At 59.6% G+C, this 26,759-nt stretch overlaps 1 protein-coding gene across 3 annotated transcripts; it reads right to left on the bottom strand.

Moving 5' to 3' along the window:
- Positions 1–51: 51 nt before the first annotated feature.
- LOC102452053 (avidin-like) lies at positions 52–26,759 on the bottom strand. Of its 3 annotated transcripts, none has more exons than XM_075917095.1 (4): positions 26,043–26,413; positions 11,023–11,233; positions 8,363–8,483; positions 52–385 (listed from the first exon to the last, which is right to left on the bottom strand). In XM_075917095.1, the coding sequence occupies exons 1-4, from the start codon at positions 26,175–26,177 to the stop codon at positions 283–285; spliced, it is 570 nt and encodes a 189-aa protein (XP_075773210.1). In that variant the 5' UTR covers positions 26,178–26,413; the 3' UTR covers positions 52–282. The 3 variants fall into 3 exon arrangements, with proteins under 3 accessions (XP_075773210.1, XP_075773211.1, XP_075773212.1); XM_075917096.1 differs by lacking the exon at positions 26,043–26,413 and adding an exon at positions 16,386–16,556; XM_075917097.1 differs by lacking the exons at positions 52–385; positions 8,363–8,483 and adding an exon at positions 8,504–8,688 and having other exon boundaries at positions 26,043–26,759.

The following is a 26,759-nucleotide window of genomic DNA, read 5'->3' as shown; positions in this document are numbered from 1 at the left end:
AGGTCAGGTCACGCCTGAAAGAGCCGAGGACGATAAAACACAAGAGATTCGTTTGCCTCCCTCGCTAGAGCTTTATGGGGAAAGGAGCTGAACTGCCGTGGGGGACAGGGCAGCTGGAGAGTGAGGGGAGATGGAGACAGACGGCGACTGCAGCCCAGCAAACAGCCGGGCGAGACGCTCTCCAGAGAGCCAGATCCAGTCGAGACCAGGCGGGCACAGGAGCCGTGGGGCGGGCACAGGAGTTGTGGGGCGGGCACAGGAGCCGTGGGGCAGACAGCATATTCACGGTGATAGTGGAGCAGGAGTGTCACACTGTGGAGAATGACTCTGAAGGATTTTCCCCCGCTCTCGATTTTGTTTCCGGGTGAAATCATTTGTGCCGACCCTGTGGAGAAGCACAGAGCTGGGGTTACTGGCCCAGGGCCTGCGCTTGGGGAACCCTCATACAAGGAGAACCAGGAGCATCAAGGGAGTCATGAAGATAAGGGCCAGACGTGACAATTCATAAAATCATAGGACTGGAAGGGACCTCGAGAGTCATCGAGTCCAGTCCCCGGCCCTCACGACAGGACCAAATACTGTCTAGACCATCCCTGACCGGTGTCTGTCCAACCTGATCTTCAATATCTCCAGGGATATCCCAGTGTTTAACCACCCTGACAGACAAAAAGTTTTTCCTAATGTCCAACCTAAACCTCCCTTGCTGCAGTTTAAGCCCCTTGCTTCTTGTCCTGTCCTCAGAGGCCAAGGGGAACAATTTTTCCCCCTCCTCCTTGTGACACCCTTTTAGATGCTTGAAAGACGCTGTCATGTGCCCTCTCGGTCTGCTCCTTTCCAAACTAAACAAGCCCAGTTCTTTCAGCCTCCCTTCATAGGTCACGTTCTCTAGACCTTTCATCATTCTCATTGCTCTTCTCTGGACCTTCTCCAATTCCTCTACATCAGGCATGTCCAAAGTCCGGCCCGCGGGCCAATTGCGGCCCGTGTTCCGATTTAATATGGCCCCCACTTCCTCCCCCTCTCCTGGCTCCCCGGCGCTCTTTTGAACTGGCGCGCCCAGTGCGCCGCTTCCGGCCGCGCCGCCGCCGCCCATGGCCTCCACGGTCCTAGAGCCTGCCCTGTAGGGCACATCCGCAGCCCCGCTCCCCCGCACAGCTGCGGGTTCGCCCTGCCCCCGGGCCGCCGTGAGGCTGGCGTGCCCTGCGCTCTCCGCCCGCCTCCGACCCCACGGGCCCTCCGCCTTGGGGCTGAGAGTGCGGGGACGGCCCTCACGCATGTTCACTTCTTCAAATCTGGCCCTCTTTGAAAAAAGTTTGGACACCCCTGCTCTACATCATTCTTGAAATGCGGTGCCAAGAACTGGACACAAGACTCCAACTCAGGCCTAACCAGTGCAGAGTAGAGCGGAAGAATGACTTCTTGTGTCTTGCTCACAACACTCCTGTTAATACAGCCCAGAATCAGGTTTGCTTTCTTTGTATCAGCATCACACTGCTGACTCAGATTTAGCTTGTGGTCCACTCTGACCCCTAGATCCCTTTCTGCAGAACTCCTCCTAGACAGTCGCGTCCCATTCTGTGTGTGTGACATGGATAGGTCCTTCCTACGTGCAGAACTTAGCATTTGTCCCCCCATTGCCTGGGCCCCCCATCCGGGAATTCCCCTCCTGTAGTCTACACCTCACAGGGCCTCAGCAGGAGCATGGAGGGCAGGGAGGGGCAGCAGGCAATTCCTAGCAGTGCTTCATTTGGGGGGGCCCAGCTGCCCAGGGACGCAGAGTGGCTGTGAGTGTCCCACCCTGGCCTGGCCCCACTTTCACCCAGAGGCACCCTGGGGGCTGCACATCCAGCCGCCCCCTCCTGGGAAGGCCAGCAAGGCCATGCTTTGTGCTTGTCATAGAATCATAGAATCATAGAACTGGAAGGGACCTCGAGAGGTCATCGAGTCCAGCCCCCCGCCCTCAAGGCAGGACCAAGCTCCGTCTACACCATCCCTGACAGATGTCTATCTAACCTGTTCTTAAATATCTCCAGAGAGGGAGATTCCACCACCTCCCTTGGCAATTTATTCCAATATTTGACCACCCTGACAGTTAGGAATTTTTTCCTAATGTCCAATCTAAACCTCCCCTGCTGCACTTTAAGCCCATTACTCCTTGTCCTGTCCTCAGAAACCAAGAGGAACAAATTTTCTCCTTCCTCCTTGTGACACCCTTTTAGATATTTGAAAACCGCTATCATGTCCCCCCTTAATCTTCTTTTTTCCAAACTAAACAAGCCCAGTTCATGAAGCCTGGCTTCATAGGTCATGTTCTCTAAACCTTTAATCATTCTTGTCGCTCTTCTCTGTACCCTTTCCAATTTCTCCACATCTTTCTTGAAATGTGGCGCCCAGAACTGGACACAGTACTCCAGCTGAGGCCTAACTAGTGCAGAGTAGAGCGGCAGAATGACTTCACGAGTTTTGCTTACAACACACCTGTTGATACAACCTAGAATCATATTTGCTTTTTTTGCAACAGCATCACACTGTTGACTCATATTCAACTTGTGGTCCACTATGACCCCTAGATCCCTTTCCGCCATGCTCCTTCCTAGACAGTCGCTTCCCATCTTGTATGTATGGAATTGATTGTTCCTTCCTAAGTGGAGCACTTTGCATTTCTCTTTATTAAACCTCATCCTGTTTACCTCTGACCATTTCTCTAACTTGCTAAGGTCATTTTGAATTATGTCCCTATCCTCCAAAGAAGTTGCAACCCCACCCAGTTTGGTATCATCTGCAAACTTAATAAGTGTACTCTCTATCCCAATATCTACATCATTGATGAAGATATTGAACAGTACGGGTCCCAGAACAGACCCTTGCGGAACTCCACTTGTTATCCCTTTCCAGCAGGATTTAGAACCGTTAACAACAACTCTCTGACTACGGTTATCCAGCCAATTATGCACCCACCTTATCGTGGCCCTATCTAAGTTATATTTGCCTAGTTTATCAATAAGAATATCATGCGAGACCATGTCAAATGCCTTACTAAAGTCTAGGTATATGACATCCACCGCTTCTCCCTTATCCACAAGGCTCGTTATCTTATCAAAGAAAGCTATCAGATTAGTTTGGCATGACTTGTTCTTCACAAACCCATGCTGGCTATTCCCTATCACTTTATTACCTTCCAAGTGTTTGCATAGGATTTCCTTAATTACCTGCTCCATTATCTTCCCTGGGACAGACGTTAAACTGACCGGTCTGTAGTTTCCTGGGTTGTTCTTATTCCCCTTTTTATAGATGGGCACAATATTTGCCCTTTTCCAGTCTTCTGGAATCTCCCCTGTCTGCCATGATTTTTCAAAGATCATAGCTAAAGGCTCAGATACCTCCTCTATCAGCTCCTTGAGTATCCTGGGATGCATTTCATCAGGACCTGGTGACTTGCTGACATCTAACTTTCCTAAGTGATTTTTAACTTGTTCTTTGTGTATCCTATCTTCTAAACTTACCGTCTCTCTGCTTGTATTCACTACGTTAGGCACACCTCCAGACTTCTCGGTGAAGACCGAAACAAAGAAGTCATTGAGCATCTCCGCCATTTCCAAGTTCCCTGTTACTGCTTCTCCCTCCTCACTAAGCAGTGGGCCTACCCTGTCCTTGGTCTTCCTCTTGCTTCTAATGTATTTATAAAAGGTCTTCTTGTTTCCCTTTATGCCTGTAGCTAGTTTGATCTCATTTTGTGCCTTTGCCTTTCTAATCTTGCCCCTGCATTCCCGTGTTGCTTGCCTATATTCATCCTTTGTTATTTGTCCTAGTTTCCATTTTTTATACGACTCCTTTTTTATTTTGAGATCATGCAAGATCTCCTTGTTAAGCCAAGCTGGTCTTTTGCCGTATTTTCTATCTTTCCTACACAGCGGAATTGTTTGCTTTTGGGCCCTTAACAACGTCCCTTTGAAATACTTCCAACTCTCCTCAGTTGTTTTTCCCTTCAGTCTTGCTTCCCAAGTTCTCTGAGCTTATCAAAATCTGCCTTCCTGAAATCCATTACCTCAATTGTGCTGGTCTCCCTTCTACCTTTCCTTAAGATCATGAACTCTATTATTTCGTGATCACTGTCCCCTATACTGTCTTCCACTTTCAAGTTCTCAACTAGTTCCTCCCTATTTGTTAAAATCAAATCCAGAACAGCTTCTCCTCTGGTAGCTTTTTCAATCTTCTGAAACAGAAAGTTGTCTCCAATGCAGTCCAGAAACTTATTGGATAGCCTGTGCCTCGCTGTGTTAGTTTCCCAACATATGTCTGGATAGTTGAAGTCCCCCATCACCACCAAATCTTGGGCTTTGGATAGTTTTGTTAATTGTTTAAAAAAGGCCTCATCCACCTCTTCCACCTGGCTAGGTGGCCTGTAGTAGACTCCTAGCATGACATCACCCTCATTTTTTACCCCATTAAGCTTAACCCAGAGACTCTCTACACAGCTATCTCCTACGTTCATCTCCACTTCAGTCCAAGTGTGTACATTTTTAATATACAAGGCAACCCCTCCTCCCTTTTTTCCCTGTCTGTCCGTCCTGAGCAAGCCGTACCCTTCCATACCAACATTCCAATCATGCGTCCCATCCCACCAGGTTTCTGTAATACCATAAGAACATAAGAACATAAGAACGGCCGTACTGGGTCAGACCAAAGGTCCATCTAGCCCAGTAGCCTGTCTGCCGACAGTGGCCAGCACCAGGTACCCCAGAGAGGGTTGACCGAAGACAATGATCAAGCGATTTGTCTCCTGCCATCCCTCTCCAGCCTCTGTCAAACAGAGGCCAAGGACACCATTTTATCCCCTGGCTAATAGCCTTTTATGGACCTAACCTCCATGAAATTATCTAGCTTCTCTTTAAACTCTATTATAGTCCTAGCCTTCACCGCCTCCTCTGGCAAGGAGTTCCACAGGTTGACAACACGCTGTGTGAAGAAGAACTTCCTTTTATTAGTTTTAAACCTGCTACCCATTAATTTCATTTGGTGTCCTCTAGTTCTTCTATTATGGGAACTAATAAATAACTTTTCTTTATCAGCCCTCTCCACACCACTCATGATTTTATAGACCTCTATCATATCTCCCCTCAGTCTCCTCTTTTCTAAACTGAAAAGTCCCAGTCTCTTTAGCCTCTCCTCATATGGGACCCGTTCCAAACCCCTAATCATTTTAGTTGCCCTTTTCTGAACCCTTTTCAAAACCAAAATATCTTTTTTGAGGTGAGGAGACCACATCTGTACACAGTATTCAAGATGTGGGCGTACCATAGTTTTATACAGGGGCAGTAAGATGTTCTGGGTCTTATTTTCTATCCCTTTCCTAATAATTCCTAGCATCCTATTTGCCTTTTTGACCGCCACTGCACACTGTGTGGAAGTTTTCAGAGAACTGTCCACGATAACTCCAAGATCCCTTTCCTGATTTGTCGTAGCCAAATTAGCCCCCATCATACTGTACGTATAGTTGGGGTTATTTTTCCCGATGTGCATTACTTTACACTTATCCACATTAAATTTCATTTGCCATTTTGTTGCCCAATCACTCAGTTTGGTGAGATCTTCTTGGAGTCCCTCACAGTCTGCTTCTGTCTTGACTATCCTAAACAGTTTGGTATCATCCGCAAACTTTACTACCTCACTGCTTACCCCTTTCTCCAGATCATTTATGAATAAGTTGAAAAGGATTGGTCCCAGGACTGACCCTTGGGGGACACCACTAGTTACCCCTCTCCAATCTGAAAATTTACCATTTATTCCTACCCTTTGTTTCCTGTCTTTTAGCCAGTTCTCAATCCAGGAAAGGACCATCCCTCTTATCCCATGGCCATGTAATTTACACAAGAGCCTTTGGTGAGGGACCTTGTCAAAGGCTTTCTGAAAATCCAAGTATACTATATCTACTGGATCCCCCTTGTCCGCATGTTTGTTAACCCCTTCAAAGAACTCTAATAGATTAGTAAGACAGGATTTCCCTTTACAGAAACCATGTTGACTTTTGTACAACAAATTATGTTCTTCTACATGATTCACAATTTTATTCTTTACTATTGTTTCGACTAATTTGCCCGGTACTGAAGTTAGACTTACCAGTCTGTAATTGCTAGGATCGCCTCTAGAGCCCTTTTTAAATATTGGTGTCACGTTGGCTACCTTCCAGTCATTAGGTACGGAAGCCGATTTAAAGGATAGGTTACAAACCACAGATAATAGCTCAGCAATTTCCCATTTAAGTTCTTTTAGAACCCTTGGATGAATGCCATCCGTCCCGGAGATTTGTTAACATTAAGTTTTTCTATTTGTTCCAAAACCTCCTCTAATGACACTTCAATCCGGGACAGTTCCTCAGATTCATCACCCACAAAGGACGGTGCAGATTCAGGAATCTCCCCAACATCCTCAGCCGTGAAGACTGAAGCAAAGAAATCATTTAGTTTCTCCGCAATGGCTTTATCGTCCTTGATTGCTCCTTTTATAGCTCGATCATCTAGGGGACCTACAGGCTTTTTAGCAGGCTTCCTGCTTCTAATGTACTTAAAAAACATTTTATTTCTTTTTGAGTTTTTGGCTAGCTGTTCCTCAAAATCTTTTTTTGCTTTTCTTATTACTTTTTGACAGTTGATTTGACAGTGTTTATGTTCCTTTCTATTTATCTCACTAGGATTGGACTTCCACTTCTTAAAAGATACCTTTTTGTCCCTCACCGCTTCTTTTACATGGTGGTTAAGCCACGGTGACTCTTTTTTAGGTCTCTTGCTATGTTTTTTAATTTGGGGTATACATTTCAGTTGGGCCTCTATTATGGTGTCTTTAAAAAGTTTCCATGCAGCTTTCAGGGATTTGGCTCTAGTCACTGTGCCTTTTAATTTCTGTTTAACAAACCTCCTCATTTTTGTGTAATTCCCCTTTTTGAAATTAAATGCCAGGGTGCTGGACTGCTGAGGTGTTCTTCCCACCACAGGAATGTTGAATGTTATTATATTATGGTCACTATTCCCAAGCGGTCCTGTAACGGTTATATCCTGGACCTGATCCTGCACTCCACTCAGGACTAAATCGAGAATTGCCTCTCCCCTTGTGGGTTCCTGCACTAGCTGCTCCAAGAAGCAGTCATTTAAGCCATTGAGAAATTTTATCTCCGCTTCTCTTCCTGAGGTGACATGTATCCAGTCAATATGTGGGTAATTAAAACCCCCCATTATTATAGAATTCTCTATTTTGGTAGCCTCTCTAATCTCCCTCAGCATTTCTATGTCAGTATTGCTGTCCTGGTCAGGTGGTCGGTAATATATCCCTACTGCTAATTTCTTGTTATTGGAGCATGGAATTACTATCCATAGCGATTCTATGGAACATGTTGATTCACTTAATATTTTTATTTCATTTGATTCTACATTATCTTTCACATACAGTGCCACTCCGCCACCCACCCGGCCTGCTCTATCCTTTCGATATATTTTATACCCCGGTATGATTGTGTCCCACAGGTTTTCCTCATTCCACCAGGTTTCAGTGATGCCTATGATGTCAATCTCCTCATTTAATACGAGGTACTCTAGTTCACCCATCTTATTAGTCAGACTCCTAGCATTTGTGTACAAGCACTTTAAAAATTTGCCACTGCTTATTTGTCTGCCCTTCCCTGATGCATTGGATTCCTTTCTATGCAGTTGTTTGTCAGCTCTGGCCAATGGTTTGCCCTCTCCCTTCCTCTCTTTCCGACTACAGCTTAGAGAATCTCTATCAACGGATTCTCCTCTAAGAGAAGTCTCTCCGATTTACGTGCATCTCCGCACCAATCGGCTTTCCCCCATCTCTTAGTTTAAAAACTGCTCTACGGCTTTATTACCAATGATATCATAGTTGTATTTATTGGTTAGCAATTCCAGTTCTTCCTGCTTATTACCCATACTTCTCGCATTTGTATATAGGCATCTAAGATACTGATTTGATCTTGCCTCCCTGTTGTGCCCTGACCCTCCTTTCTCCTTGCCATTATAGGCCGTAGTCCCCCCCATTTCCAACCCATCTCCCAGTCCCACACATTCAGCACTTACCTGTGGGCTTTGCTCACCTGCCCCCGTCAAACCTAGTTTAAAGCCCTCCTCACATGAAAGAGCCCTCTTCCGGGTCCCTGCGCTCTGACCCGGCTCCCCACGCTTCCTCCTCCTACCCCCGACCCTAGGGGAGAAGAGCTGTGGGCAGACGTGGGCCTAGTCCCAGCCTAACCCGCTGGGGGATTCGACACCGCTCTGGGGTGTGACGGGGCCAGGCCCTGCCGTCCCGCTCCATAGGCAGCACCTTGGCTCCCAGCCAGGCTGTGCCCAGCACCCACCTGGTGGCCCCCCAGCTGTCTCCTGGGGACCCGACCTTCTCACGCAGCAGCCATGTAACCTTCAGAATTTCCTTCCTTTTCTCATCCACGAAGCACTGGCCCACGAAGACGGTGGTGGAGTCTGCGAGGGAGCAGGCAGGAGTCAGAAGGAGGGACACTCCATGTGGCCCCAGGGATCCGGGGGTGCAGGGTACTGTGTGCCGGTGACAGCAGTGTTGCCTGGGAGGGCATGTTCCCAGGCACCCTCCATTGGTCTTGAATTCAGCTCCTGACCCCAGAAGCAGCCTTGCAGGTAACAACGAGCCAGGAAGAACTGTGGACCCGTCCTGACATAGGATGTAACCAGAGACTTTTAAGCCAGCAGCTGTAACATCTCTGCTAGAGCCTGCATCGAGGACTGGGAGATTCGCTGCATGTAACGGAGGATACTTTAACAACCTCACTCTCAGGCTTTTCTTTCTTGTAGTAATGAACCTTTAGATGGTAGATTCTAAAGGACTGGCCCAGTGTGACCTTGTGGGTAAGATCCAGAGGGTAAATTGACCTGGGATCTGTGGCTGGTTTCTTGGGACCTGAAGAACCTGTTCGGGGTAGGTGCGATGGGTTCTGTAACCCCTCACCTGTGTTAGGCCCGGGGCTGACTATGGCACTGGGAGAGCTGGGATGTCCGAGGGGTTTTGCTCGTGAGGCTTCCTGCTGGCCGGATTGGCAGCTGGAGCGCTCGGTGTGACTGGTGTGGCCTATCGGGAAGGTCTCCAGTCAGGGGCTGTAGGGAGCCCTGAGTTTGAGCAATTCGCCCTGAGCAGACGCCCTCAGCTGTGCCCAGACCTGGCCCGGCCCATCACACATACTAGCGGAGATAAAAGATGCACTCCGGCACATTCCTGCTCACTCGCATCCCATGTGGGTGAAATCCGAGGTGGAACAAGTATCAGCAACACGGGGGCCCTGTTACCCCACCCGCCTCTGGGCCACCTCTTCTTTTCTAACACTGACCATAGCCAGCTCGGCGCGGTTCTGCCCTGCCCAGGGGCAGCCCCCTCGGGCCTCATTCCACCCCCCGCACACGCCAGGCCCCTCGCCGGTCTCACTGCCCCCGGGTCCCTCCATGGATAAAGCTCTCCAGGGGTATGTCTACACTACAAAGTTAGTTCGAACTAACATTCATAGGCGCTACACTAGCGCTGCGTTAGTTCGAATTTAATTGGAACTAGCGGAGCGCTTAGTTCGAACTAGGTAAACCTCATTCTACGAGGATTAAGCCTAGTTCGAACTTACTAGTTCGAATTAAGGGCTGTGTAACCCCTTAATTCGAACTAGTGGGAGGCTAGCCCTCCCCAGCTTTCCCTGGTGGCCACTCTGGCCAACACCAGGGAAACTCGTCTGCCCCCCTCCCGGCCCCAGACCTCTTAAAGGGGCACGGGCTGGCTATGGTGCCCATGCCAGGTGCAAGCCTGCCAGCACCCAGCCAGCAGACCCTGCTACTGGGTCAGACAGGCTACTGGCCTAGATGGACCTTTGGTCTGACCCAGGATGGCCATTGTAAGCTCAGGGCTCAGGGTTGGGGGTCTCAGTGGACCCCCTTGATTTTCATGCAAACCTGCTCATGGGTGGCCAGGCTGGCAGCTCTCCTGCCCTAGACGGCCACTTTCCTGTGCCTAGTGCGGAGGTCGTGGACAAGGTCCACGATGTCCGCACTAGCCCAGGAGGGTGCCCGCCTCTTGCGGTCCCGGGCAAGCTCCTGGGAGCCGCCAGCCTGGTCCCGGGAAGAGGGGGTGGGCTGGGGGACATCGGGTGGGTGGCTCTGTGCCGTGCCAGGTGCAGGGTCTGCTGGCTGGGTGCTGGCAGGCTTGCACCTGGCACGGGCACCGTAGCCAGCCCGTGCCCCTTTAAGGGGTCCGGGGCCGGGAGGGGGGCATAGAGTTTCCCTGGTATTGGCCAGAGTGGCCACCAGGGAAACCTGGGAAGCCTTAGCCTCCCACTAGTTCGAATTAAGGGGCTACACAGCCCTTAATTCGAACTAGCTAGTTCGAACTAGGCTTAATCCTCGTAAAATGAGGTTTTCCTAGTTCGAACTAAGCGCTCCACTAGTTCAAATTAAGTTCGAACTAGCGGAGCGCTAGTGTAGCGCCTAGGAAAGTTAGTTCGAGCTAACTTTGTAGTGTAGACATACCCACATGTACATACCTGGAGCCCATAAGCGAACACACACAGAGCCCATAAGCGAACACACACAGAGCCCATAAGTGAACACACACAGAGCCCACTCTCAAGAGCACCCAGAGCCCTTGAGCGAAGGTGCCCAGAGACCACAGGCAAACGCATACGGAGCCCATGGGCGAACACTGCCCCCCTCTGAGCTGCTCCCGCCCTGCCTGAGAGGCTGCGTTCCTGGGGCTGGGACCTTCCTTGTGGCTGTTTGCTGAGCCCTGCCAAGATGCTACTGCCCCTCGGAAAGGGGGCGAGCGGACCCGGGCACAGGCACCAGTGAGGGGCGCGCCAGGCCGTGTGCAGGCGATTTTACCCCTCAACCCACTGGCTGCAGCCAGCCACACCCTCCCCACCAGGATTTCTGTCCCGACAAGAAAAGAAACCATCGCTCCGCGTGCCCCGCTCACGCCGACGGGAACCCCCAGCCCAGCGCGGCGCACGGCACGTACTTGAGAACTCCCAGTTCACAGTGAAGCTGAAGACCGGAGACGTCTCTGCCTTCGTGTGATGCTGGGCTCCCTTCAGGGGCGAGATGCGGATACAGTTGCTGGTGGCCGTCACGGCTGTGAGGTACTCGCCGGAGAATTCTCCCGCCTCGTTAACGTCATGTATCTCCATCAGCGAGCCCAGCTCGTTCCGCCACAGGCCGGACAGGTCACACTGAAAGGGGAGCAGACGTGTTCCCACGCACGGCGTGAGGCCGGGGCCCCAGGACCCCAACAGAGCCAACGGGCCTGGCCTGGGTCCTGGAACCCCGGGGAGCTGCGGGCGTCAGACGAACCCCCGGCCCTGTGCTCTGAGGTGAGCGGCGAGCCCCTGGCCTTGTCTGGCACCAGCTGGCTGGCAGGTGCCCTGTGCCCGGTCCGTGGGGGGGACTTTGCAGAGCCCCTGGTCTCGCCGTGGGGCACGTGCGCCGTTACTGACACCCAGGCCTGGGTCCCCGCCCGCTCCCGCGCCAGGCAGCCTGAGCGGACAGGAGGAGCCGGAGTCCGACCTCACAGGGCGGGAAGCAGAGACGCCCAGAGACGTCAGAATGGGAATTGGCCCTGTGATGGCGCGTTGGGGGTCCCCCGTCTCCTGCACCCCGAAATGGCACAAACAGACTGCACCAGCCGGTGGAATAGAGGAAGTTTATTGCCTCTCCAGGATACAGCACAGCACAGATGGAATCTGGTCACAGAGCTGGGCTAGGATGCCTCAGGCCCCCTTGAGATGGGGGAGACTGGGCCCCTAAACTCCAGCCCCTTTCCTTAGGCTGTCTCCTCCATGCTCCCAGACACCGACTAAACTCACCCTCTTCCAGCCCTGCCCCCCAGCCAGGGCAGCATTCACCTCCCTTTGTTCCTCTCCATGGGGGGTGTCTGGCCACTGGTTTGCATAGTGACTCATCCTGTTTTGCTGGGTCATGGTACCCACGGCAGCCAGTGGGGGTTACCCCAGAGCCAGCAGCATAGAAACCAGCCAGATACCCCCACTACGTCACAGGCCCCCAGACCAGAGACATTGGGGCAGGGGGCCTGGCGAGGCCTCTGGGCCTGCGGCCGGTGACGTGACACCGAGACCTGTGGCCCCCAGGGTCCGGCAGCCCGAGCGCCCGTCTTGATTCAATATTTTACAGACTCCACATCCCCCACTGAGCCCCAAGACCCCACCCTCACCCTGCCTCTTCCTGCCCCCCACTCCGCCCCTGCCCCCTCACCCCGCCACTTCCTGCCCCCCACTCCGCCCCTGCCCCCCTCACCCTGCCACTTCCTGCCCCCCACTCCGCCCCTGCCCCCCTCACCCTGCCTCTTCCTGCCCCCCACTCCGCCCCTGCCCCCTCACCCCGCCACTTCCTGCCCCCCACTCCGCCCCTGCCCCCTCACCCTGCCTCTTCCTGCCCCCCACTCCGCCCCTGCCCCCTCACCCCGCCACTTCCTGCCCCCCACTCCGCCCCTGCCCCCTCACCCCGCCACTTCCTGCCCCCCACTCCGCCCCTGCCCCCTCACCCCGCCACTTCCTGCCCCCCACTCCGCCCCTGCCCCCTCACCCCGCCACTTCCTGCCCCCCACTCCGCCCCTGCCCCCTCACCCCGCCACTTCCTGCCCCCCACTCCGCCCCTGCCCCCTCACCCCGCCACTTCCTGCCCCCCACTCTGCCCCTGCCCCCTCACCCTGCTTCTTCCTGCCCCCCACTCTGCCCCTGCCCCCCTCACCCTGCCTCTTCCTGCCCCCCACTCTGCCCCTGCCCCTTCACCCTGCGTCTTCCTGCCCCCCACTCTGCCCCTGCCCCCCTCACCCTGCCTCTTCCTGCCCCCACTCTGCCCTCCTCACCCTGCTTCTTCCTCCCCCCACTCTGCCCCTACCCCCCTCACCGTGCCTCTTCCTGCCCCCTATGCCTCCCCTACACCCTCACCCTGCCTCTTCCTGCCCCCCACTCTTCCCCCCACACCCCGCCTCTTCCTGCCCTCCACTCTGCCTCTGCCCCCCTCACCCTGCCTCTTCCTGCCCCCCACTCTGCCCCCCTCACCCCGCCTCTTCCTGCCCCCACTCTTCACCCCTCACCCCGCCTCTTCCTGCCTCCCACTCTGCCCCTGCCCCCCTCGCCCCACCTCTTTCTGCCCCCACCCCTCCCCGTCCCCTTCCTCCCTGCCTCTTTCTGACCCAGCCCCAGCCCCACTCCACGCCCCTTTCTAATGCTTCCTGCACATTCCCCGTGGGGGGGAGGGCTGATCAGCTGGGCCCCTGGACATAGCTGCTGCCCCAGTGTCTGACCCACGTCCCCTGGGTTCCACTGGGCTGGATCCCCTCGTCTCCTGCACTGGGCAGGGGGAGCAGCCTGTTCCTGGCTTGTCACGACCCCGTTACCGGTGGGATCCTTAGCGCCTGGTCTCCTCGACACGGGACACGCCCCACTTGGGCCCCCCAGCACCTGCAGGGCCCCTGCCTGCCACCGTCAGCACATCGACACAGCAAGGGAGCTCTGGCCCCGCTGCAGACATGGTCCCTGGAACATGGTCCTGCCCCCTCGGCCGGCACAAACCTGGGATGGCCCAGACCCCTCAGACCCTCGCCTGCCCCAGAGCCAGCACCCAGCCCCCTCGGTCCCTCGCCCTACCCCAGAGCCAGCCCTCAGCCCCCTCGGTCCTTCGCCCTGCCCCAGAGCCAGCACCCAGCCCCCTCGGTCCTTCGCCCTGCCCCAGAGCCAGCACCCAGCCCCCTCGGTCCTTCACCCTGCCCCAGAGCCAGCACCCAGCCCCCTCGGTCCCTCGCCCTGCCCCAGAGCCAGCACCCAGCCCCCTCGGTCCCTCGCCCTGCCCCAGAGCCAGCCCCCAGCCTCCTCATCCCTCGCCCTGCCCCAGAGCCAGCACCCAACCCCCTCATCCCTCGCCCTGCCCCAGAACCAGCGGCCAGCCCCCTCGGTCCGTCGCCCTGCCCCAGAGCCAGCACCCAGCCCCCTCGGTCCCTCGCCCTGCCCCAGAGCCAGCACCCAGCCCCCTCGGTCCCTCGCCCTGCCCCAGAGCCAGCACCCAGCCCCCTCGGTCCCTCGCCCTGCCCCAGAGCCAGCCCCCAGTCCCCTCGGTCCCTCGCCCTGCCCCAGAGCCAGCGCCCAGCCCCCTCGGTCCCTCGCCCAGCCCCAGAGCCAGCGCCCAGCCCCCTCGGTCCCTCGCCCTGCCCCAGAGCCAGCACCCAGCCCCCTCGGTCCCTCGCCCTGCCCCAGAGCCAGCACCCAGCCCCCTCGGTCCCTCGCCCTGCCCCAGAGCCAGCCCCCAGCCCCTCGGTCCGTCGCCCTGCCCCAGAGCCAGCCCCCAGCCCCCTCGGTCCGTCGCCCTGCCCCAGAGCCAGCACCCAGCCCCCTCGGTCCTTCGCCCTGCCCCAGAGCCAGCCTCCAGCCTCCTCATCCCTCGCCCTGCCCCAGAGCCAGCACCCAACCCCCTCATCCCTCGCCCTGCCCCAGAACCAGCGGCCAGCCCCCTCGGTCCGTCGCCCTGCCCCAGAGCCAGCACCCAGCCCCCTCGGTCCCTCGCCCTGCCCCAGAGCCAGCACCCAGCCCCCTCGGTCCCTCGCCCTGCCCCAGAGCCAGCACCCAGCCCCCTCGGTCCCTCGCCCTGCCCCAGAGCCAGCACCCAGCCCCCTCGGTCCCTCGCCCTGCCCCAGAGCCAGCCCCCAGCCCCCTCGGTCCCTCGCCCTGCCCCAGAGCCAGCGCCCAGCCCCCTCGGTCCCTCGCCCAGCCCCAGAGCCAGCGCCCAGCCCCCTCGGTCCCTCGCCCTGCCCCAGAGCCAGCACCCAGCCCCCTCGGTCCCTCGCCCTGCCCCAGAGCCAGCCCCCAGCCCCTCGGTCCGTCGCCCTGCCCCAGAGCCAGCCCCCAGCCCCCTCGGTCCGTCGCCCTGCCCCAGAGCCAGCCCCCAGCCCCCTCGGTCCCTCGCCCTGCCCCAGAGCCAGCACCCAGCCCCCTCGGTCCCTCGCCCTGTCCCAGAGCCAGCACCCAGCCCCCTCGGTCCGTCACCCTGCCCCAGAGCCAGCCCCCAGCCCCCTCGGTCCGTCGCCCTGCCCCAGAGCCAGCCCCCAGCCCCCTTGGTCCCTCGCCCTACCCCGGAGCCAACACGCAGCCCCCTTGGTCCCTCGCCCAGCCCCAGAGCCAGCCCTCAGCCCCCTCGGTCCCTTGCCCAGCCCCAGAGCCAGCACCCAGCCCCCTCGGTCCCTCGCCCAGCCCCAGAGCCAGCACCCAGCCCCCTCGGTCCCTCGCCCTGCCCCAGAGCCAGCACCCAGCCCCCTCGGTCCGTCGCCCTGCCCCAGAGCCAGCACCCAGCCCCCTCATCACTTGCCCTGCCCCAGAGCCAGCACCCAGCCCCCTCGGTCCCTCGCCCTGCCCCAGAGCCAGCGCCCAGCCCCCTCGGTCCCTCGCCCTGCCCCAGAGCCAGCGCCCAGCCCCCTCGGTCCCTCGCCCTACCCCGGAGCCAGCGCCCAGCCCCCTCGGTCCCTCGCCCTGCCCCAGAGCCAGCGCCCAGCCCCCTCGGTCCCTCGCCCAGCCCCAGAGCCAGCACCCAGCCCCCTCGGTCCCTCGCCCTGCCCCAGAGCCAGCACCCAGCCCCCTCATCACTTGCCCTGCCCCAGAGCCAGCATCCAGCCCCCTCAGTCCCTTGCCCTGCCCCAGAGCCAGCGCCCAGCCCCCTCGGTCCCTCGCCCTGCCCCAGAGCCAGCGCCCAGCCCCCTCGGTCCCTCGCCCTGCCCCAGAGCCAGCCCCCAGCCCCCTTGGTCCCTCGCCCTACCCCGGAGCCAACACGCAGCCCCCTTGGTCCCTCGCCCAGCCCCAGAGCCAGCCCTCAGCCCCCTCGGTCCCTTGCCCAGCCCCAGAGCCAGCACCCAGCCCCCTCGGTCCCTCGCCCAGCCCCAGAGCCAGCACCCAGCCCCCTCGGTCCCTCGCCCTGCCCCAGAGCCAGCACCCAGCCCCCTCATCACTTGCCCTGCCCCAGAGCCAGCCCTCAGCCCCCTCAGTCCCTTGCCCTGCCCCAGAGCCAGCGCCCAGCCCCCTCGGTCCCTCGCCCTGCCCCAGAGCCAGCGCCCAGCCCCCTCGGTCCCTCGCCCAGCCCCAGAGCCAGCGCCCAGCCCCCTCGGTCCCTCGCCCTGCCCCAGAGCCAGCGCCCAGCCCCCTCGGTCCCTCGCCCTGCCCCAGAGCCAGCGCCCAGCCCCCTCGGTCCCTCGCCCTGCCCCAGAGCCAGCGCCCAGCCCCCTCGGTCCCTCGCCCTGCCCCAGAGCCAGCGCCCAGCCCCCTCGGTCCCTCGCCCTGCCCCAGACCAGCCCCGAGCCTGTCAGCCCCTCATCCCACCCGGTACCTTTCTCTCTAGAGAAACGCTCAGGGTCACCAGAGCCAGGACAATGGACAGAGAGACGCCGATTCCCCCCATTGTTACTGGGAGTGGAAGCCGCGTGTGGGTGGCAGAGGGATCTCCTGCAGGGTCTGGTGTCCGGGTCTCCCAGTCAGGTCCCTGTCTATAGCCCGTGAGAGAGGCGGGGCTAGGACCTGAGCCAGATCCTCGCTGACTCGCTCGTCACAGACCTAGATGCCGTGTTTGCTTAAGATTAATTTCCCAGAAAGAGAAAGTGAAAAGGGGCGTGAGACCTGGGCAGCGATGGGCAAGTCCCTGTGGAACGGAGTCCAGGGCTGCCGCTCGCTGGGTAACTCTGTGGGCCCCGTGCAGCTGACCTAACTGCAGGAGATCCTGTAGGAGATGCTGGAGGCTTTTATGCACCAGCACCTGCAGGACTGGGATGAGTTCCTGCCCCACCTGCTGTCTGCACACAGGGAGGTGCGCCAAGGGCCTGCCAGGTTCCTCCTGACTGAGGCCTGGTGCAGAAGGGGGAAGGGCCCCCTGGGGATTCTGAGAAAGGGGGAGACCCCCCCCAATGGAGCGTCGGGGGTGGGGGACATCCTGGCTTTCTGGGAAAGGCTCGCGGAACTCATGGGCCGGGCCAGAGAGCCCCTGGGCAGAGCCCGAGGGAGCGGAAGGGCTGGTACGGCTGCAGAGAGGGAGCCTGCACCGGCCCCACAAAGCCGTGCAGCAGCCAAACAGGGCGGAGCCGGCTCCTGCAGGGCAGCGCCGTGGCAGGCGCAAGCAAAAAGGAGCCAATGTCACAGCCGATGTCTTACGTGGAAGGGGACCCAAACTCCCCCGCTGGGTTCGCTCTCGGAGCGAGGAGAGATGTGGCGTCGCGGGGGCTGTGTGCCTTGTAACCCCGGGTATGTGTAGACTACATCCCTCTGCAATGTGCAACGAGGCTCACAGGACTGGCCGACAAAGGCTTTCCTTGTCGACCCATCCTCATCTTGACTGCCGCTTTTTGCCGACAAACTGCTGAGTCAGCAAAACGCGGCCGCCATTTTTATTCGAATGAAGCGTGGGATATTTGAATCCCTGCTTCATTGACTATGTCGGTATGTCTCATTTACACCCCTCTGTCGCAGAGGCATGTGGTCTAGACATACCCCCGGGCTATGTCTACACCCGCGGCTTCTTGTGCAAGTACAGTCCGCAGAGCATCCACAGCCAGCCTGCTCTTGTGCAAGGAAACTTACAGTACAGCGTGGGAAGAGAGGGCTTCTTGCACAAGCGCTGTGCTCTTTTCTAACAGGTGTAAGCCCTCTAGCGCAGGAGCTCTTGCACAAGAGGGCAGTGTGGCCGCGAGGCAGGGGTTTCTTGCGCAAGAAAGCATCCACACTGCCATGGGCGCTCTGGCACAAAAGCACAGCTCCCACATGGCAGTGTGGACGTGTTCTTGTGCAAGAAGCGCCAGTGTAGACATACCCCACTGTCCCCGCCCGGCTGTGCTGGGAGGCGGGTTCCCACTGGCTCACCCCACATCTGTATTAGCCATAGACATTCAAGTCTCAGCCTGAGCAGAGAACAAGGCTCTTCCCCGGGGAGAGACAAAGGGAGGGAGGCAGAGACTGTCCCCAGGCTGGGGGGTAGAGCCTGGGAGATGTTAGTCTCGGCTGGGCTAGGATGGGTGAACCCTCCCCCCAAGGGACTATGGGCTGCCGACCCTGGCTCCGGTGTTAACATTGCTCCTATGCTGCTCTATAGCTCTGAGAAGCAAAAAAACTCTCTACTCTTCTGGCTGGCTGAGTCACATCTGGCTGTGGACAGGGGTGCAGGGTCGGGGATCCCCAACGCGCCATGCAGGTCTGGGATACCCAACGGCAGTGCAGGCCTGGGATACCCAACGGCAGTGCAGGCCTGGGATACCCAACGTGCCATGCAGGCCTGGGATACCCAACGGCAGTGCAGGTCTGGGATACCCAACGGCAGAGCAGGCCTGGGATACCCAACGGCGGTGCAGGCCTGGGATACCCAACGCGCCATGCAGGCCTGGGATACCCAACGGCAGTGCAGGCCTGGGATACCCAACGCGCCATGCAGGTCTGGGATACCCAACGGCAGTGCAGGCCTGGGATACCCAACGCGCCATGCAGGTCTGGGATACCCAACGGCGGTGCAGGCCTGGGATACCCAACGGCAGTGCAGGCCTGGGATACCCAACGCGCCATGCAGGCCTGGGATACCCAACGGCAGTGCAGGCCTGTGATACCCGACGGCGGTGCAGGCCTGGGATACCCGACGGCGGTGCAGGCCTGGGATACCCGACGGCAGTGCAGGCCTGTGATACCCGACGGCAGTGCAGGCCTGTGATACCCGACGGCGGTGCAGGCCTGTGAGACCCGACGGCGGTGCAGGCCTGGGATACCCGACGGCAGTGCAGGCCTGGGATACCCGACGGCGGTGCAGGCCTGGGATACCCGACGGCAGTCCAGGCCTGGGATACCCGACGGCGGTGCAGGCCTGGGATACCCGACGGCGGTGCAGGCCTGGGATACCCGACGGCGGTGCAGGCCTGGGATACCCAACGGCAGTGCAGGCCTGGGATACCCGACGGCGGTGCAGGCCTGGGATACCCGACGGCAGTGCAGGCCTGGGATACCCGACGGCAGTGCAGGCCTGGGATACCCGACGGCGGTGCAGGCCTGGGATACCCAACGGCAGTGCAGGCCTGGGATACCCGACGGCGGTGCAGGCCTGGGATACCCGACGGCGGTGCAGGCCTGGGATACCCGACGGCAGTCCAGGCCTGGGATACCCGACGGCAGTGCAGGCCTGGGATACCCGACGGCGGTGCAGGCCTTGGATACCCAACGGCGGTGCAGGTCTGGGATACCCAACGCGCCATGCAGGCCTGGGATACCCAACGGCAGTGCAGGCCTGGGATACCCAACGGCAGTGCAGGCCTGGGATACCCGACGGCGGTGCAGGCCTGGGATACCCGACGGCAGTCCAGGCCTGGGATACCCGACGGCAGTGCAGGCCTGGGATACCCGACGGCAGTGCAGGCCTGGGATACCCGACAGCGGTGCAGGCCTGGGATACCCGACAGCGGTACAGGTCTGGGATACCCAACGCGCCATGCAGGCCTGGGATACCCAACGCGCCATGCAGGCCTGGGATACCCAACGGCAGTGCAGGCCTGGGATACCCAACGGCGGTTCAGGCCTGGGATACCCAACGGCAGTGCAGGCCTGGGATACCCAACGCGCCATGCAGGCCTGGGATACCCAACGCGCCATGCAGGCCTGGGATACCCAACGGCGGTTCAGGCCTGGGATACCCAACGGCGGTGCAGATCTGGGATACCCAACGGCAGTGCAGGCCTGGGATACCCAACGGCAGTGCAGGTCTGGGATACCCACCGGCAGTGCAGGCCTGGGATACCCGACGGCGGTGCAGGCCTGGGATACCCGACGGCGGTGCAGGTCTGGGATACCCAACGCGCCATGCAGGCCTGGGATACCCAACGGCAGTGCAGGCCGTGGATACCCAACGGCAGTGCAGGCCTGGGATACCCAACGCGCCATGCAGGCCTGGGATACCCAACGGCGGTGCAGGCCTGTGATACCCGACGGCGGTGCAGGCCTGGGATACCCGACGGCAGTGCAGGTCTGGGATACCCAAAGCGCCATGCAGGCCTGGGATACCCAACGCGCCATGCAGGCCTGGGATACCCGACGGCAGTGCAGGCCTGTGATACCCGACGGCGGTGCAGGCCTGTGATACCCGACGGCAGTCCAGGCCTGGGATACCCAACGCTCCATGCTGGCCTGGGATACCCGACGGCAGTCCAGGCCTGGGATACCCAACGGCAGTGCAGGCCTGGGATACCCGACGGCGGTGCAGGCCTGGGATACCCAACGCGCCATGCAGGCCTGGGATACCCAACGGCAGTGCAGGCCTGGGATACCCAACGGCGGTTCAGGCCTGGGATACCCAACGGCAGTGCAGGCCTGGGATACCCAACGCGCCATGCAGGCCTGGGATACCCAACGCGCCATGCAGGCCTGGGATACCCAACGGCGGTTCAGGCCTGGGATACCCAACGGCGGTGCAGATCTGGGATACCCAACGGCAGTGCAGGCCTGGGATACCCAACGGCAGTGCAGGTCTGGGATACCCACCGGCAGTGCAGGCCTGGGATACCCGACGGCGGTGCAGGCCTGGGATACCTGACGGCGGTGCAGGTCTGGGATACCCAACGCGCCATGCAGGCCTGGGATACCCAACGGCAGTGCAGGCCGTGGATACCCAACGGCAGTGCAGGCCTGGGATACCCAACGCGCCATGCAGGCCTGGGATACCCAACGGCGGTGCAGGCCTGTGATACCCGACGGCGGTGCAGGCCTGGGATACCCGACGGCAGTGCAGGTCTGGGATACCCAAAGCGCCATGCAGGCCTGGGATACCCAACGCGCCATGCAGGCCTGGGATACCCGACGGCAGTGCAGGCCTGTGATACCCGACGGCGGTGCAGGCCTGTGATACCCGACGGCAGTCCAGGCCTGGGATACCCAACGCTCCATGCTGGCCTGGGATACCCGACGGCAGTCCAGGCCTGGGATACCCAACGGCAGTGCAGGCCTGGGATACCCGACGGCGGTGCAGGCCTGGGATACCCAACGCGCCATGCAGGCCTGGGATACCCAACGGCAGTGCAGGTCTGGGATACCCAACGCGCCATGCAGGCCTGGGATACCCGACGGCGGTGCAGGCCTGGGATACCCAACGGCGGTTCAGGCCTGGGATATCCAATGCGCCATGCAGGCCTGGGATACCCAACGGCAGTGCAGGCCTGGGATACCCAACGACGGTGCAGGCCTGGGATACCCAACGGCGGTGCAGATCTGGGATACCCAACGGCAGTGCAGGCCTGGGATACCCAATGGCGGTGCAGGCCTGGGATACCCGAAGGCGGTGCAGGCCTGGGATACCCGAAGGCGGTGCAGGCCTGGGATACCCGAAGGCGGAGCAGGCCTGGGATACCCGACGGCGGTGCAGGTCTGGGATACCCAACGCGCCATGCAGGCCTGGGATACCCAACGGCAGTGCAGGCCTGGGATACCCAACGCGCCATGCAGGCCTGGGATACCCACCGGCAGTGCAGGTCTGGGATACCCAACGGCAGTGCAGGTCTGGGATACCCAACGCGCCATGCAGGCCTGGGATACCCGACGGCAGTGCAGGCCTGGGATACCCAACGGCAGTGCAGGCCTGGGATACCCAACGCGCCATGCAGGCCTGGGATACCCAACGGCAGTGCAGGCCTGGGATACCCGACGGCAGTGCAGGCCTGGGATACCCGACGGCGGTGCAGGCCTTGGATACCCGACGGCGGTGCAGGCCTGGGATACCCAACGGCGGTGCAGGCCTGGGATACCCAACGCGCCATGCAGGCCTGGGATACCCAACGGCAGTGCAGGCCTGGGATACCCAACGGCAGTGCAGGCCTGGGATACCCAACGGCGGTGCAGATCTGGGATACCCAACGGCAGTGCAGGCCTGGGATACCCAACGGCGGTGCAGATCTGGGATACCCAACGGCGGTGCAGGCCTGGGATACCCAACGGCGGTGCAGGCCTGGGATACCCGAAGGCGGTGCAGGCCTGGGATACCCGAAGGCGGTGCAGGCCTGGGATACCCGAAGGCGGTGCAGGCCTGGGATACCCGACGGCGGTGCAGGCCGTGGATACCCAACGGCAGTGCAGGCCTGGGATACCCAACGCGCCATGCAGGCCTGGGATACACAACGCGCCATGCAGGCCTGGGATACCCAACGGCAGTGCAGGCCTGGGATACCCAACGGCGGTGCAGGCCTTGGATACCCAACGGCGGTGCAGGCCTGGGATACCCAACGGCAGTGCAGGTCTGGGATACCCTACGGCAGTGCAGGCGTGGGATACCCAACGCGCCATGCAGGCCTGGGATACCCAACGGCAGTGCAGGCCTGGGATACCCAACGGCAGTGCAGGTCTGGGATACCCAACGGCAGTGCAGGCCTGGGATACCCAACGGCGGTGCAGGCCTGAGATACCCAACGGCGGTGCAGGCCTGAGATACCCAACGCGCCATGCAGGCCTGGGATACCCAACGGCAGTGCAGGCCTGGGATACCCAACGGCAGTGCAGGTCTGGGATACCCAACGGCAGTGCAGGTCTGGGATACCCAACGCGCCATGCAGGCCTGGGATACCCAACGGCGGTGCAGATCTGGGATACCCAATGGCGGTGCAGGCCTGGGATACCCAACGGCGGTGCAGGCCTGGGATACCCGAAGGCGGTGCAGGCCTGGGATACCCGAAGGCGGTGCAGGCCTGGGATACCCGACGGCAGTGCAGGCCGTGGATACCCAACGGCAGTGCAGGCCTGGGATACCCAACGCGCCATGCAGGCCTGGGATACCCAACGCGCCATGCAGGCCTGGGATACCCAACGGCAGTGCAGGCCTGGGATACCCAACGGCGGTGCAGGCCTTGGATACCCAACGGCGGTGCAGGCCTGGGATACCCAACGGCAGTGCAGGTCTGGGATACCCTACGGCAGTGCAGGCGTGGGATACCCAACGCGCCATGCAGGCCTGGGATACCCAACGGCAGTGCAGGCCTGGGATACCCAACGGCAGTGCAGGTCTGGGATACCCAACGGCAGTGCAGGCCTGGGATACCCAACGGCGGTGCAGGCCTGAGATACCCAACGGCGGTGCAGGCCTGAGATACCCAACGCGCCATGCAGGCCTGGGATACCCAACGGCAGTGCAGGCCTGGGATACCCAACGGCAGTGCAGGTCTGGGATACCCAACGGCAGTGCAGGTCTGGGATACCCAACGCGCCATGCAGGCCTGGGATACCCAACGGCAGTGCAGGCCTGGGATACCCAACGGCAGTGCAGGCCTGGGATACCCAACGGCAGTGCAGGCCTGAGATACCCAACGGCAGTGCAGGCCTGGGATACCCAACGGCGGTGCAGGCCTGGGATACCCGAAGGCGGTGCAGGCCTGGGATACCCGACGGCGGTGCAGGTCTGGGATACCCGACGGCAGTGCAGGTCTGGGATACCCGACGGCAGTGCAGGTCTGGGATACCCAACGCGCCATGCAGGCCTGGGATACCCAACGGCAGTGCAGGCCTGGGATACCCAACGGCAGTGCAGGCCTGAGATACCCAACGGCAGTGCAGGCCTGGGATACCCAACGGCAGTGCAGGCCTGGGATACCCAACGGCGGTGCAGGCCTGGGATACCCGAAGGCGGTGCAGGCCTGGGATACCCGAAGGCGGTGCAGGCCGTGGATACCCAACGGCAGTGCAGGCCTGGGATACCCAACGCGCCATGCAGGCCTGGGATACCCACCGGCAGTGCAGGTCTGGGATACCCAACGGCAGTGCAGGTCTGGGATACCCAACGCGCCATGCAGGCCTGGGATACCCAACGCGCCATGCAGGCCTGGGATACCCAACGGCAGTGCAGGCCTGGGATACCCAACGGTGGTGCAGGCCTGGGATACCCAACGGCGGTGCAGGCCTGGGATACCCAACGGCGGTGCAGGCCTGGGATACCCAACGGCGGTGCAGGCCTTGGATACCCAACGGCGGTGCAGGCCTGGGATACCCAACGGCGGTGCAGGCCTGAGATACCCAACGCGCCATGCAGGCCTGGGATACCCAACGGCAGTGCAGGGCTGGGATACCCAACGGCAGTGCAGGTCTGGGATACCCAACGGCAGTGCAGGTCTGGGATACCCAACGCGCCATGCAGGCCTGGGATACCCAACGGCAGTGCAGGCCTGGGATACCCAACGGCAGTGCAGGCCTGGGATACCCAACGGCAGTGCAGGCCTGAGATACCCAACGGCAGTGCAGGCCTGGGATACCCAACGGCGGTGCAGGCCTGGGATACCCGAAGGCGGTGCAGGCCTGGGATACCCGACGGCGGTGCAGGTCTGGGATACCCGACGGCAGTGCAGGTCTGGGATACCCAACGCGCCATGCAGGCCTGGGATACCCAACGGCAGTGCAGGCCTGGGATACCCAACGGCAGTGCAGGCCTGAGATACCCAATGGCAGTGCAGGCCTGGGATACCCAACGGCAGTGCAGGCCTGGGATACCCAACGGCGGTACAGGCCTGGGATACCCGAAGGCGGTGCAGGCCTGGGATACCCGACGGCGGTGCAGGTCTGGGATACCCGACGGCAGTGCAGGCCGTGGATACCCAACGGCAGTGCAGGCCTGGGATACCCAACGCGCCATGCAGGCCTGGGATACCCACCGGCAGTGCAGGTCTGGGATACCCAACGCGCCATGCAGGCCTGGGATACCCAACGCGCCATGCAGGCCTGGGATACCCAACGGCAGTGCAGGCCTGGGATACCCAACGGCGGTGCAGGCCTGGGATACCCAACGGCGGTGCAGGCCTGGGATACCCAACGGCGGTGCAGGCCTGGGATACCCAACGGCGGTGCAGGCCTTGGATACCCAACGGCGGTGCAGGCCTGGGATACCCAACGGCAGTGCAGGTCTGGGATACCCTACGGCAGTGCAGGCGTGGGATACCCAACGCGCCATGCAGGCCTGGGATACCCAACGGCAGTGCAGGCCTGGGATACCCAACGGCAGTGCAGGTCTGGGATACCCAACGGCAGTGCAGGCCTGGGATACCCAACGGCAGTGCAGGCCTGGGATACCCAACGGCGGTGCAGGCCTGAGATACCCAACGGCGGTGCAGGCCTGAGATACCCAACGCGCCATGCAGGCCTGGGATACCCAACGGCAGTGCAGGCCTAGGATACCCAACGGCAGTGCAGGTCTGGGATACCCAACGGCAGTGCAGGCCTGAGATACCCAACGCGCCATGCAGGCCTGGGATACCCAACGGCAGTGCAGGCCTAGGATACCCAACGGCAGTGCAGGCCTGGGATACCCAACGGCAGTGCAGGCCTGAGATACCCAACGGCAGTGCAGGCCTGGGATACCCAACGGCGGTGCAGGCCTGGGATACCCAACGGCGGTGCAGGCCTTGGCAGTGCTGTAACTAGCTAATGTTGTGCCTGAGGAAAGAATATAAAACTGCACCTCTCGCGTGTCTGTATCCGTAGTAGTTATTTCGGAGAAAAAGGGGCAATACACACGTCTCTCCCTACACACACGGCTCACTTACACACAGACCAGAAGGGATTTCCTTGTGCCACAGGCACAACAGCAATATGGAAGCAGGAGCATCACGTTACAGTGCAAAGGAAAGAACCACCCCCCCGGGCCTGATCTCACAGCACGAATGTGAAAACTGAGAGCAAAGACGCCATCCCTGCCTCGGAATCCGCTTCAGCCACAGCGTTCTGGCGCTGCTGAGCGACAGCCAGGCAAAGGCGCTTCCTGCTTTCAGGGAGGGTGGCTGGCAGGGTGCACTGAGGCTCCAGGCATAACACTCCATTGCAGCTACATGGCTGCACATGTGTTTAATCGTTGATGGCTGGGTGCCCTGGGGTGCACAGTTGCAACACTCACATGTAGGGCCCCCTACAGATCTGGCTGATTAATACAGGTAGCTCAGTCCCAACACCCCGGTCTCATAAGCTAGTGAGGGAATGTATGGCCAGAGTCCCACCCCCACGTACTCACTCTGCTCATCTTCTCCATCCCCCTCGCCTTCCTCATCATCGCCGGGACCATCGCCTCCTGCTCCTGCCCCTGCCCCGTGGCTGGGATGGCCCTGGTGCACCATGCTGAGCCGCCACTGGTGGGTCTGATGCACATCCGGCAAGGGGTGTTTCCTTTTCTCCTCCCTTGCACATGCCGATGGTCTCAGGGGAGCCGTGTTAGTCTGCAAATTGAAAACCAGCCAGAAGTCGTGTGGCCCCTCAGAGCCTAAGAAAAAGATGCAGCTAGTACCATGAGTGCTTGCGGGCCAAGCCTGCTTCACTCAAGAGCCTCTCATCAGAGGAAGTGGGTTGGCCCATAAGAGCGGGAGATACTAGAGATATCCTTGCGCTGGTCTCTGAGTGCCACAGGACTGCTTACCAATGGGGAAATGCCTTTGTCCTCTAGGTCAATAGATCACTGATCTCAGTTTATCCGCCTGCCTGTCAATTCGTCACCAGCGGCCTTTTGTTATTTCTGTCCCTCCCAGTCCCTCAATGTGGTCTAAACTGGATATTCGGGGTTTCCAAGGTTGCGGGTATTCGTGGGACCCCAGTGCCATTGACGGTTGCTTTGTCAAGGTGAAAGGTCCCAAATATATGAGCATTGACCTTTCTCTCTAGGTGAAAGGTCCCAGGCACATGCATGATAGTTTTGCTTCTGCTTACTATACAGGATGTGGCTTGTAAGTCCCTTGTG

Source organism: Pelodiscus sinensis, unplaced genomic scaffold (genome assembly GCF_049634645.1).
Source record: "Pelodiscus sinensis isolate JC-2024 unplaced genomic scaffold, ASM4963464v1 ctg100, whole genome shotgun sequence".
NCBI classification, from domain to species: Eukaryota; Metazoa; Chordata; order Testudines; family Trionychidae; genus Pelodiscus; species Pelodiscus sinensis.
The sequence above is the reverse complement of the archived record's forward strand: the minus strand, read 5'-3'. Positions and strand labels throughout refer to the sequence as shown.

What these genes read in the sequence shown, in the direction of transcription:
- LOC102452053 (XM_075917095.1), bottom strand. Translation starts at nt 26,177, where the DNA reads ATGTGCATCAGACCCACCAGTGGCGGCTCAGCATGGTGCACCAGGGCC. An exon ending in GGATGGAGAAGATGAGCAGA is followed by an intron (nt 11,234 to 26,042) that starts GTGAGTACGTGG and finishes CTCCCCTTTCAG; the next exon opens with TGTGACCTGTCCGGCCTGTG. An exon ending in TGTGAACTGGGAGTTCTCAA is followed by an intron (nt 8,484 to 11,022) that starts GTACGTGCCGTG and finishes GCTCCCTCGCAG; the next exon opens with ACTCCACCACCGTCTTCGTG.